This window comes from Neoarius graeffei, chromosome 6, assembly GCF_027579695.1.
Source record: "Neoarius graeffei isolate fNeoGra1 chromosome 6, fNeoGra1.pri, whole genome shotgun sequence".
Classification (NCBI taxonomy): Eukaryota; Metazoa; Chordata; class Actinopteri; order Siluriformes; family Ariidae; genus Neoarius; species Neoarius graeffei.
Window position 1 is genome coordinate 11,540,448 of NC_083574.1, and position 12,554 is coordinate 11,553,001.

General features: G+C 45.0%; 1 protein-coding gene across 1 annotated transcript in view; it reads right to left on the reverse strand.

The window, feature by feature from the left end:
- hcn4 (hyperpolarization activated cyclic nucleotide-gated potassium channel 4) overlaps nt 1–1,623 on the reverse strand; it is a 285,458-nt gene extending 283,835 nt beyond the window's left edge. Inside the window, exon 1 of the mRNA XM_060922847.1 lies at nt 947–1,623. Coding sequence (XP_060778830.1) covers nt 947–1,608 — 662 coding nt within the window. The 5' untranslated portion in view covers nt 1,609–1,623. The remainder of the gene's footprint in view (nt 1–946) is intronic.
- Nucleotides 1,624–12,554: the final 10,931 nt, after the last annotated feature.

Here is a 12,554-nt window from a genome sequence, read left to right on the forward strand (position 1 = left end):
TTGGAAAAGGTGATTTTTTTTTTTTTTAAATAACTTTGTATTAAAAGTCCTCTCAGAACAAGTTCCTGCTGGGACATGTTCTCTGGGAGCACTACAGTGAGCAAACTGACTTTCAAACACAGTGGTGCCTCTTTCATCACTGTATAGTTTGGGGGGGGGGGGGGAACGCATTATCGTCATTATCTGTAAGTGATCTGTAATGTTTACTCGGAACAACTAGGCTTGAAATTGAAGTTTGCTTCCTTTCAAAGGGTTAATCTTGCACGCACACACATACACACACATCCTGACTCTCAGAAGGAAAAACATTAAACTAAGCTTTTTTTTTTTTTTTGTACTTTTACATAGAGGAAAATATTTGTAAAGGAGCATAACAATTAAGGTTATGGGGTTCACACAAGAAACTCCATCTCATCTTTGCACATCACACTACACTCATTTGCATTACTGTTGTATCTGCTGCTATTGCTCATTTGCACTATTGTTCATATACACCACATTGTTCATATACACCTTTTTTTTATCTGATTTTACAAGTAAAGTGAGAGAGAAACGGCATTTCGATTCTCCTATACGTCCTGGATAGATACTGAATTGACAAATCTTTGAATCTTATGACCTAAAGGGCCAGGATTGTCCTGTGATTGAGTTTGAGGGGAGTACATTGTGCGTTCACTGGATGAACTAGTGCTTCATGTCACAGATCTGCCAGTCTTTCAGTTTCCTAAGTGGGAATAATACTGAAAACCTTTTTTTTTTTTCTCTGAAAAGGAAACCCTCATATAGAGAACCTTCTTCCTGAGGGACATCCTGAGGGTCGCTTTGGAGAGCACATCTGCTCTTGTATTTTGAAATTGATCTATATGATATGCAACATTTAAAAAAAAAAAAAACACCTTCAGTTGTGATTTTCATACCTTAGGGTGTGATCTTTTGTTTTATTTACCTGAAATCACTGTACGGGTGTATAATCCAAAATCCGGCCGACTTTACGCGCTCCTGTTCGCGCTCCACTGCCTTCTCGCTCCCGAACATCCTCAGAGAGAACTTGTTAACCCCGGGCTGGAGCATGGCACCAAACTGTCTGTGCATGAAACCTGCCTGGTAGTACCGTTCATCATCGGGCAGAACGTGTTCAATGCCACCGTCCAGCTTGGCAAACCCTGGGTACCGTTCTGGAGTGCCGTGCGCTCCTGGTTCCACACCTGCTCCTCCGGTGCTCCCAGCACCACTACCTCCTCCTATTCCTCCTCCTCTGGCCCCGGACGGACTCTCTTCACTCGGGCTTGGATCTGCCTCTGTGATCAGACGCTTCTCTTCGGCTGAGTCTGATTCATGGCTGTGGCGGCCGGCGAGCGACGACAAGCTGCCTCGAAACCTCCTGCAGTCGCCGTTTGAGTTGCTTTTCGGATCTGCGAGCGCTGCTGATGCTGATGCTGCCGCCGCCGCCGCATCTGCGCTCCTGGTGCTCTCAGTGGCGCCCGGAGACGGCAGTGGCTTCATCCGGATGCTCCTCCGGCGCGCATCCCGGTCTCCGTCTTCCCCGTCGCACATGGTCGAAGCTCTCCGGCCGACGTGCTGTGGCAAACTGTAAAGCCTTTTGCGCATGGAAGGATGCAACCTGTGCACAGTGGCACGGGTCTCTCAGCTCAGCTCAACTCAGCTCAGCTCATTTCATACTGATTCCCTAACATGAGCTCGGTTTATAGGCTAGATTTATATTATATATATATATATAATATATAATATATATATATAAGTCAGATGATGATGATGGTAACTCTACTGCCTTTTATTCATCCTACATGCATATTACCTGTCAGCTCTGCGCGCTCACGTTCAGTTCACATCCCCAATCCAGCTGCAAAGAACGCACTGTGCTTCTCTAATCCGTTAAAGCCATAGAATAAACACTTAATATCATAAAAGACTACAAAAGAAGAAGGGAAAAAAAGCAGCTTTGAGGCTATCTCACGCGCAGGAAGAAAGGATGGAGAGGAGACCCGCGGAGGTCATGGATGTTACTGAGAGGCATCAAGCCTCCATCCCAGATCCCCCTATCGGCTGTCAATAATCAACAAGGCGAGGCAAGAGCGCTGTGACATCACCACCATCCGCCGCTCTGAGAGGCTCGATCCGACCTCATGAATATTCATCAGGATGCTAATCTATCACGTTGCCATAGAGGCAAACAAGCCCCGCCCACCGAACAGGCTTGCTGATCGATTAAAAGCTTGGTCGGATTAGCATCACCAGGCCGCCTTCAAACCTTCAGAGTGATCTGTTTGTCAGGGTTAATTGTCTGCCAACATCAACTTCCTTATCGAAAAGCGGGATTAAGATAAAAGATAATCTCTCAAGTAGTGATTTGCTCTCGGCTATTACCGTGCATTTGCATCAGCGAAACGAAGACAACTGACCCACTAGATCTAATGATCATGAAGCATTTTTTTCCCCCAGCAAGGAAATTACATATTGTTTTGTTTCCCCGCAATTGATCTGATCACATATAAATCAGCGGTCCTCAAACTGGGGTTTGCAAAGCTGGGGAAAAAAAAAAAAAACACAACCCACCCTCCGAAACCTATCTATCGCCTATATTTATCCGATTCTTGGTGTAGTGGTTAGCACAGTCGCCTCACAGCGAGAAGATCCCGGGTTCTAGTCCAGCAGCCGGCGAGGCCCTTTCTGTATGGCGTTTGTATGTTCTCCCCGTGTCTGTATGAGTTTGCTCCGGTTTCCTCCACAGTCCAAGGACATGCAGGTTAGGTCAACTGGTGGCTTTAAATTGACTGAGTGTGAATGGTTGTTTGTCTCTATGTGTCAGCCACGGGCGATTGCTCTAAGACAGCGAGGGAGGCTCAGCCTCCTCTAAAAATGACGAACATCGTGTAGGATGAATTGCGCTAGGCTGATGTTATAGCCGACCTTATAACATTGCTATTTCAGATCCAGAATCATAGAAATATATGTGCTCAACCCACTACAGTGTGAAATCATTCCCTTATAACTTTAATGTGTGCGTGAGTTTTTCCCCCTCGTGACAGCGCGATGCAGCGCAGCCTCAGTGGACTTCAATGGCATTTGGGTGCGATGCGCTTTTCAATCTCAAAATGCAAGACGGTTATTGGACAAATACTGCGAAAACGCCCGCCCATGGAGTCTCACGGACTCCCAGGCTCAGTGGACTTCAATGGCATTTGGGAGCTATGCGCTTTTCAATCTCAAAATGCAAGACGGTTATTGGACAAATACTGCGAAAACGCCCGCCTACGGACTCCCAGCCTCACATGGGAGGGACATGGCAGTTTCCGCGAGGAGACTGGTGATTGGTGAAAGCGGCCGGATATTTTCTTTGATTGACAGCTCGTTTCAACTATAGACAGGCGGCGGTGAATCTCAGTTCAGTCCCATGCGGATTCGCAAGTGCTGTGGTGTATTGTAAGAGATCAGCTTACATTTCGATTTCATTCATTACATACGGTTTCTACCAGCTTTTTTAGTTTGTATATATTTTCGTTGTAAATAAAGTGGAAATATAGTGTTGTCAAGTTTGCTATCTTAGTTCCAGAAATTTCATTATTTGAGTGACTAAACTTGAACTTGAGGGGGCTAGTCAGCTAGCAAGAAAGCTGCACATGGATGCCAAGCATTGCTGATTTAATTTTGGCGAAGCCATTTGCCAGTCTTCCTTTTGAGGAAAAAATTAAAATTAAAGAGCAGGGTAGACCAACGCCTCAAATTGACTTGGTGAAAAAGGTAGGGAATAATACTCATTCCTTTCAGCTCTCCTGGTACGAGAAAGTGAATTGGCTAACAGCAAGTGACCCACATCAACAACAGTAAATAGGCTACTTTAGTAATATGTCATGGATGGACCAAAAATATAGAATCTATTTAAAATGTTTATGCTGAGTATATTATATTGGAATATATATTTTTCTGGATATGAATTAAACAGGGCGGCACGGTGGTGTAGTGGTTAGCGCTGTCGCCTCACAGCAAGAAGGTCCGGGTTCGAGCCCCGTGGCTGGTGAGGGCCTTTCTGTGCGGAGTTTGCATGTTCTCCCCGTGTCCGCGTGGGTTTCCTCCGGGTGCTCCGGTTTCCCCCACAGTCCAAAGACATGCAGGTTAGGTTAACTGGTGACTCTAAATTGACCGTAGGTGTGAATGTGAGTGTGAATGGTTGTCTGTGTCTATGTGTCGGCCCTGTGATGACCTGGCGACTTGTCCAGGGTGTACCCCGCCTTTCGCCCGTAGTCAGCTGGGATAGGCTCCAGCTTGCCTGTGACCCTGTAGAACAGGATAAAGCGGCTACAGATAATGAGATGAGATGAATTAAACACAGCTACAATTTGGAAAACATTTTTAAACAAAAACACAGCCGAGAACATTTCACACTGCAGACCTGGATTAAAAGTGAAGGGTTATCAAAATTGTCAATAAAACATTTCTCAGTCAAAATAAGTAAAATATAGGGAAAGTGTCATTGAATGAAATGTGTGGCACCCAGCTCTACTGCTGAGATTCCTGACAAAGAGCTGCTTTCAATAATGATCAATTTTTAAACAACATGCTACAATTTTAAAATATAAAATGTTAAAATATACCCCCCCAACACCACCATCATGTATATTGGACAGTAGGCTAATGGGCCAAAAGAACCTGTTATTTCACAGTTTGTCACGCTGCCAACTATCAGCCAGATCAGAGGCAAGAGTATGGGCAAAATTGATGTTTTTTCTTTTAAAATCTGGAAATATCATAACCGACCAGCCTCCCCTGTTTGAAAGACTACCAGCCGCCACTGGTGTCAGCCCTGTGATGATCTGGTGACTTGTCCAGGGTGTACCCCGCCTCTTGCCCATAGTCAGCTGGGATAGGCTCCAGCTTGCCCGTGACCCTGTAGAACAGGATAAGCAGCTACAAGTAATGGATGGATGATTTATAGGATTATTACATAAATCAGTGGTCCTCAAACTGGGGTTTGTAAAGCTGGGAAAAAACCCACAACCCACCCTCTGAAACCTATCTATTGCCTATATTTATCCGATTCTTGGTGTAGTGGTTAGCACTGTCGTCTCAAAGCGAGAAGATCCCAGGTTCTAGTCCAGCAGCCGGCGAGGGCCTTTCTGTATGGAGTTTGCATGTTCTCCCCATGTCCGTATGAGTTTCCTCCAGGTGCTCCGGTTTCCTCCAAAGTCCAAAGACATGCAGGTTAGGTCAATTGGTGGCTTTAAATTGACTGAGTGTGAATGGTTGTTTGTCTCTATGTGTCAGCCCTGTGATGACCTGGCGACTTGTCCAGGGTGTACCCCGCCTCTTGCCCATAGTCAGCTGGGATAGGCTCCAGCTTGCCTGTGACCCTGCAGAACAGAATAAGCAGCTACAGGTAATGGATGGATGATTTATAGGATTATTACATAAATCAGTAGTCCTCAAATTGGGGTTTGTAAAGCTGAAAAATCACAACCCACACTTTGAAAACTATCGCCTAGATTTATCCGAGTCGTGGTGTAGTGGTTAGCACTGTCGCCTCACAGCAAGAAGGTCCTGGGTTCTAGTCCAGCGGCTGGCGAGGGCCTTTCTGTGTGGAGTTTGCATGCTCTCCGGGTGCTCCAGGTTCCCCTACAATCCAAAGACATGCAGGTTAGGCTAATTGGTGTCTCTAAATTGACCCTAGGTGTGAATGGTTGTTGTCTGTGTCTATGTGTCAGCCTTGTGATGACCTGGTGACTTGTCCGGGGTGTACCCCGCCTCTTGCCCATAGTCAGCTGGGATGGGCTCCAGCTTGCCTGCGACCCTGTAGAACAGGATAAGTGGCTACAGATAATGGCTGGATGGAGGAGGTCTGTTGATGGAAATACTTTTGGCCCCTAGCTCCTCCTAGAGCATAGGCCATCGACAATCTCCCTCCTCCATCTCATCCTGTCTTGGACTAGCCTCACTGAGACAAGTCCCTTCTCCCTGAGTCGATGATGCGGATGAAGTTCGTCGATGAGTCTGTAATCCAATCAAAATCCACTGCACGGGTGGCCATTGGCCCATGCAGCTTTACCTGTTTCCATCTCCCATGACAAGAATGAGCGGTTGGACTTTGGGAAACTATGGTGGTAGGTAGAAATAACGACTCAAAGCTGTATTGCAACTCTTTGTTTGTGGTAGTTAAAGGGGTCCCTGGCTATTAGAGTCCCCTGGCATAAATGACTATATTTAAGTGATTTGATTTTAACAAGGCTTTATAAAAGTTGGCTCCATGGACCTTCTGGGGCAGTTGGAACCCATTGAACAGGGCTGGTGATGTGATGGTAGAGATAATTAGCAACTACTATTGTTATATTTTCTGTAGTTATTTGTCTGCTGGAGCTTTAAGTCTCACTGACTGGGTTTGGAAATTTTTAAATGGATGTCACATTGTGTATTTTATAGGACATTCTCCATCACAGTCTTTAGGTTGGACAGGCAAAAAGCAAACAATTAAGTAATAATGAAGAATAAATAATTTAAGAGTCCTGTTCATTTGATACAAAAATGTTTCAAATGATAACAGTGCAACTGGTTTGGTCTTGGCGAGTAGAATGTTCTGGAATTAAAATTAAACTAATAATAATTTTATATATACACTGTAGACACGAGGGATGGCATGGTGGTGTCGTGTTTAGTACTGTCGGCTCACAGCAAGAAGGTTCTGGGTTTGAGCCCAGCGGCCAGCAGGGGCCTTTCTGTGTGGAATTTGCATGTTCTCCCTGTGTCTGCATGGGTTTCCTCCGGGTGCTCCGGTTTCCCCCACAATCCAAAGACGTGCGGGTTAGGCTAATCGGTGGCTCTAAATTGATTGTAGGTGTGAATGTGAATGGTTGTCTCCATGTGTCAGTTCTGCGATGATCTGGCGGCTTGCCCAGGGTGTACCCCACCTCTCGCCCATAGTCATCTGGGATAGGCTCCAGCTTGCCTGCGACCCTGCACAGCATAAGCGGTTACAGATAATGGATGGATGGATGTAGATGTGTTTTACTGGGAAATATGCCACTCATATTTTTCACACAAACTACAACCGTAACATTTTTCAATATCCTCACTCGTGAGGAAATCAATTGATTTATCAAAACAATTTGGGTACTACTTTGTGAATGTGTATATAATTAAAATCACCTTAGCTTGAATATATGAATTTTATCTTCTCGTGTTGAAAATCTCATACCTTTCATAGGAAACTCACAGATCTGAGTGACATTTCTTGATATTTCACTCCGATGACGTCACTCCCAGTGTTTTCCTGCTGACTAGATGCACGTTGTCAAAATAGTGAACTGGTTCAAAATTAAAATTCTTTTGATTAACTTTTTGTGAATGTGTTTATGTAATATAAAGAACACGTGAAGATACGAAGTTTATCTTCTCGTGTTGAAAAATATTTCACTCGTTCGCTCTGCTCACTTGTGAAATATACATTCACCACACGAAGATAAACTTCATGTCTTCGCGCAACTGTGTAATCTCATCTCATCTCATCTCATTATCTGTAGCCGCTTTATCCTGTTCTACAGGGTCGCAGGCAAGCTGGAGCCTATCCCAGCTGACTACGGGCGAAAGGCGGGGTACACCCTGGACAAGTCGCCAGGTCATCACAGGGCTGACACATAGACACAGACAACCATTCACACTCACATTCACACCTACGGTCAATTTAGAGTCACCAGTTAACCTAACCTGCATGTCTTTGGACTGTGGGGGAAACCGGACCACCCGGAGGAAACCCACACCGACACGGGGAGAACATGCAAACTCCACACAGAAAGGCCCTTGCCGGCCACGGGGCTCGAACCCGGACCTTCTTGCTGTGAGGCGACAGCGCTAACCACTACACCACCATGCCGCCCGCAACTGTATAATATCCTCTCTCATTACAATGGCACTTATCAAGGGGTGGGATATATTAGGCAGCAAGAGAAGTCAGTTCTTGAAGTTGATGTGTTGGAAGCAGGAAAAATGGGCAAGCGTAAGGATCTGAGCAATTTCGACAAGAGCCAAATTGTGATGACTAGATGACTGGGTTTGGAGCATCTCCAAAATGGTGCATCTTGTGGGATGTTCCCGGCACGGGCGATTGCTCTAAGACAACGAGGGAGGCTCAGCCTCCTCTAAAAATGACAAACATCATGTAGGATGAATTGCGCTAGGCTGATGTTATAGCCGACCTTATAACATTGCTATTTCAGATCCAGAATCATAGAAATATATGTGCTCAACCCACTACAGTGCAAAATCATTCCCTTATAACTTTAATGTGTGCGTGAGTTTTTCCCCCTCGTGACAGCGCGATGCAGCGCAGCCTCAGTGGACTTCAATGGCATTTGGGAGCTCTGCGCTTTTCAATCTCAAAATGCAAGCAGTGTTGCCAGATACTGCTGACGTTTTCCAGCCCAAAATATGTTCAAAACCTGCCAAAATGCACTTAAAACCACCCAATCTGGCAACACTGAATGCAAGACGATTATTGGACAAATACTGCGAAAATGCCCGCCCACGGAGTCTCACGGACTCCCAGCCTCAGTGGACTTCAATGGCATTTGGGAGCTATGCGCTTTTCAATCTCAAAATGCAAGATGATTATTGGACAAATACTGCGAAAATGCCCGCCTACGGACTCCCAGCCTCACATGGGAGGGACATGGCAGTTTCCGCGAGGAGACTGGTGATTGGTGAAAGCGGACGGATATTTTCTTTGATTGACAGCTCGTTTCATATATAGACAGGCAGCGGTGAATTTCAGTTCAGTCCCATGCGGATTCGCAAGTGCTGTGGTGTATTGTAAGAGATCAGCTTACATTTCGATTTCATTCATTACATACGATTTCTACCAGCTTTTTTAGTTTGTATATATTTTCATTGTAAATAAAGTGTAAATATAGTGTTGTCAAGTTTGCTATCTTAGTTCCAGAAATGTCGTTTATTTGAGTGACTGGACTTGAACTTGAGGGGGCTAGTCAGCTAGCAAGAAAGCTGCACACGGATGCCAAGCATTGCTGATTTAATTTTGGCGAAGCCATTTGCCAGTCTTCCTTTCGAGGAAAAAATTAAAATTAAAGAGCAGGGTAGACCAACGCCTCAAATTGACTTGGTGAAAAAGGTCGGGAATAATACTTGTTCCTTTCAGCTCTCCTGGTACGAGAAAGTGAATTGGCTAACAGCAAGTGACCCACATCAACAACAGTAAATAGGCTACTTTAGTAATATGTCATGGATGGACCAAAAATATAGAATCTATTTAAAATGTTTATGCTGAGTATATTATATTGGAATATATATTTCTCTGGATATGAATTAAACACAGCTACAATTTGGAAAACATTTTTAAACAAAAACACAGCCGAGAACATTTCACACTGCAGACCTGGATTAAAAGTGAAGGGTTATCAAAATTGTCAATAAAACATTTCTCAGTCAAAATAAGTAAAATATAGGGAAAGTGTCATTGAATGAAATGTGTGGCACCCAGCTCTACTGCTGAGGTTCCTGACAAAGAGCTGCTTTCAATAATGATCAATTTTTAAACAACATGCCACAATTTTAAAATATAAAATGTTAAAATATACCCCCCCCCAACACCACCATCATGTATATTGGACAGTAGGCTAATGGGCCAAAAGAACCTGTTATTTCACAGTTTGTGATGCTGCCAACAACCAGCCAGATCAGAGGCAAGAGTATGGGCAAAATTGATGTTTTTTCTTTTAAAATCTGGAAATATCGTAACCGACCAGCCTCCCCTGTTTGAAAGACTACAAGCCGCCACTGGTTCCCGGTATGCAGTGGTTAGTACCTATCAAAAGTGGTCCAAAGAAGGACAACCGGTGACCCGGCGACAGGGTCATGGGTGTCGAAGGCTCATTGATTCACATGGGGCATGAAGACTAATCCATAGGGTCCAATCCCACAGAAGAGCTACTGCAGCACAAACTTAAAATTAATGCTGGCTAAAACAGAAAAAGATGTCAGTAGCTCTTCTGTGGGATTGGACCATATGGGCTAGCCTTCGTGCCCCATGCAAATCAACGAGCCTTTGAAACCCATGATCCTGTCACCAGTTCACTGGTTGTCCTTCCTTGGACCACTCTAAGTAACAACCATATAATCATAATTGTACATTATTTTCCTTCAATCAGTTTCTTATCTTCACATTTAAGATATTTCATGAGGTAAACTGGCCTGAACGGCGTTTGCTTTGCGTCACTTTTACATAAAGTTTGCAAGATGAAGCAAACTCGTCGTCACTGCCTATTTTGTCTACGTCACGGAGTGTCCATGAAGTTCGACAGCATCGATTGGCAGGGCTGCGGGAACGAACTTTGATGTTCTCGCTGTGTTTGGTGTGAATATCGGGAGGAACTGAGACGATACGGAGGAACGAATTGCAACCAGGGCCGTAGGCAGCATTTTAAAATCACCGAGGTCTGTGATGCGTGCGCAAAGCGCGTGCTGAAAATTTTTCAACATATTTAAATGAGAGGGGTGAATTACATGTCACACAAGAGATCTATTCCTGAAAATACTTTTAATGGTGTTTGAACTGAATATCATCAGTTTTGAAAAAAAAAATCATGTATGTAGCAAGAGTAAGAATAATTTAAGCTTGTTTAATGGTCTGATCTGGCCCAAGCAATGAGGACAAAACTGCGCTGCTTCGAAAATGTAAATTTAACAGCTTCATGAAAGTGCGCTGATGGTTACCATGAAAAAAATGTGTCTCCTGCACTGCATTCACTCCCCCGAGTCGCGCACTCATTCGTTTTTGGTCTCAGAGCCGCACGCACGAAACAGAATCAACGTTTAACGTAATTAACAATGCGCTTTTTACAGAAACCGGAACACACCCACGGGGAGAACATAAAAACTCCGCACAGAAAGGCCCTCGCCGGCCACGGGGCTCAAACCCAGACTTTCTTGCTATGAGGCGACAGCGCTAACCATTACACCACCGTGCCACATGCAGGTCAGGTTAACTGGCGACTCTAAATTGACCGTAGGTGTGAATGTGAGTGTGAATGGTTGTCTGTGTCTCTGTGTCAGCCCTGTGATGACCTGGCGACTTGTCCAGGGTGTACCCCGCCTTTCGCCCGTAGTCAGCTGGGATAGGCTCCAGCTTGCCTGCGACCCTGTAGAACAGGATAAAGCGGCTACAGATAATGAGATGAGATGAGAAGAATTTCTGACGCTAATTTTCACATTTACCCCTTTTCCACCAAATCAGTTCCAGGGCAGGTTCGGGGCCAGTGCTGGTGCTGGTTCACAACTCGTTCAACTTGCGAGCCAGCTGAGAACCAGTTTGCTTTTCCATAGCTCACGGTGCTAAGGGAAGCCACGTTAGTTACGTCGCTGTATACGTCAGTTACGTTGGTACGTTTGAATAAACCTTGGCGCGAATATCGAAGCAAAAACAACACAGAAGAAGCAACAACAACAACAATAATAATAATATGCCCCTTTTCCACCAAAGCAGTTCCAGGGCTGGTTCGGGGCCAGTGCTTAGTTTGGAACCGGGTTTTCTGTTTCCACTGACAAAGAACTGGCTCTGGGGCCAGAAAAAACGGTTCCAGGCTAGCACCAACTCTCTGCTGGGCCAGAGGAAAGAACCGCTTACGTCAGCAGGGGGGGCGGAGTTGTTAAGACCAACAACAAGACCGTGAAAGATCACCATTTTTAAGCGACGAGAAGCAGCAGCTGTACAAACGCGAAGTCATCCATTATTATTATTGCTGTTGCTGCTGCTTCTTCCGTGTTGTTTTTGCTTCGATATTCGCGCCAAGGTTTATGCAAACGTAGCGATGTAACTGACGTATACAGCGACGTAATGACGTGGCTTCCCTTAGCACCGCGAGCTATGGAAAAGCAAACTGGTTCTCAGCTGGCTTGCAAGTTGAACGAGTTGTGAACCAGCACCAGCCCTGGAACTGATTTGGTGGAAAAGGGGTAATAGATGACTTCGCGTTTGTACAGCTGCTGCTTCTCGTCGCTTAAAAATGGCGATCTTTCGCGGTCTTGTTATTGTTGTTGGTCTTAACACCCCCCCAGGGCCCAGCAGAGAGTTGGTGCTAGCCTGGAACCGATTTTTCTGGCCCCAGAGCCAGTTCTTTGTCAGTGCAAACAGAAAACCCGGTTCCAAACTAAGCACTGGCCCCGAACCAGCCCTGGAACTGCTTTGGTGGAAAAGGGGCAATTGTGAACTAAGGACTAAACAGCGCATGCGCAGAGCAGATGTAAAGCTAATCCAGTGAGTCTGTGTTACAACATTCCCCGGTCTCCCTTAGTTGTTTATCCTGTTTTCTCGGTTTATAAAATTTGCCGTTTGTTGTGTGAAAGGTCCTGTGTTCGTTTACTGCCACACTAGATAGTATTTCTTAAAAAAAAAAAAAAAAAAAAACTACACCAGTAAAGGGCCCGTTCATTAATCCAGTGCACTTTGTAGTGCGGTAGGCAGCAGTCCTCGGATTAGGACGTGGCCAATGTTTAAAGCGTTTCCCTCTTATTTTGTCAGTTTATTCAGAAATTAAAAC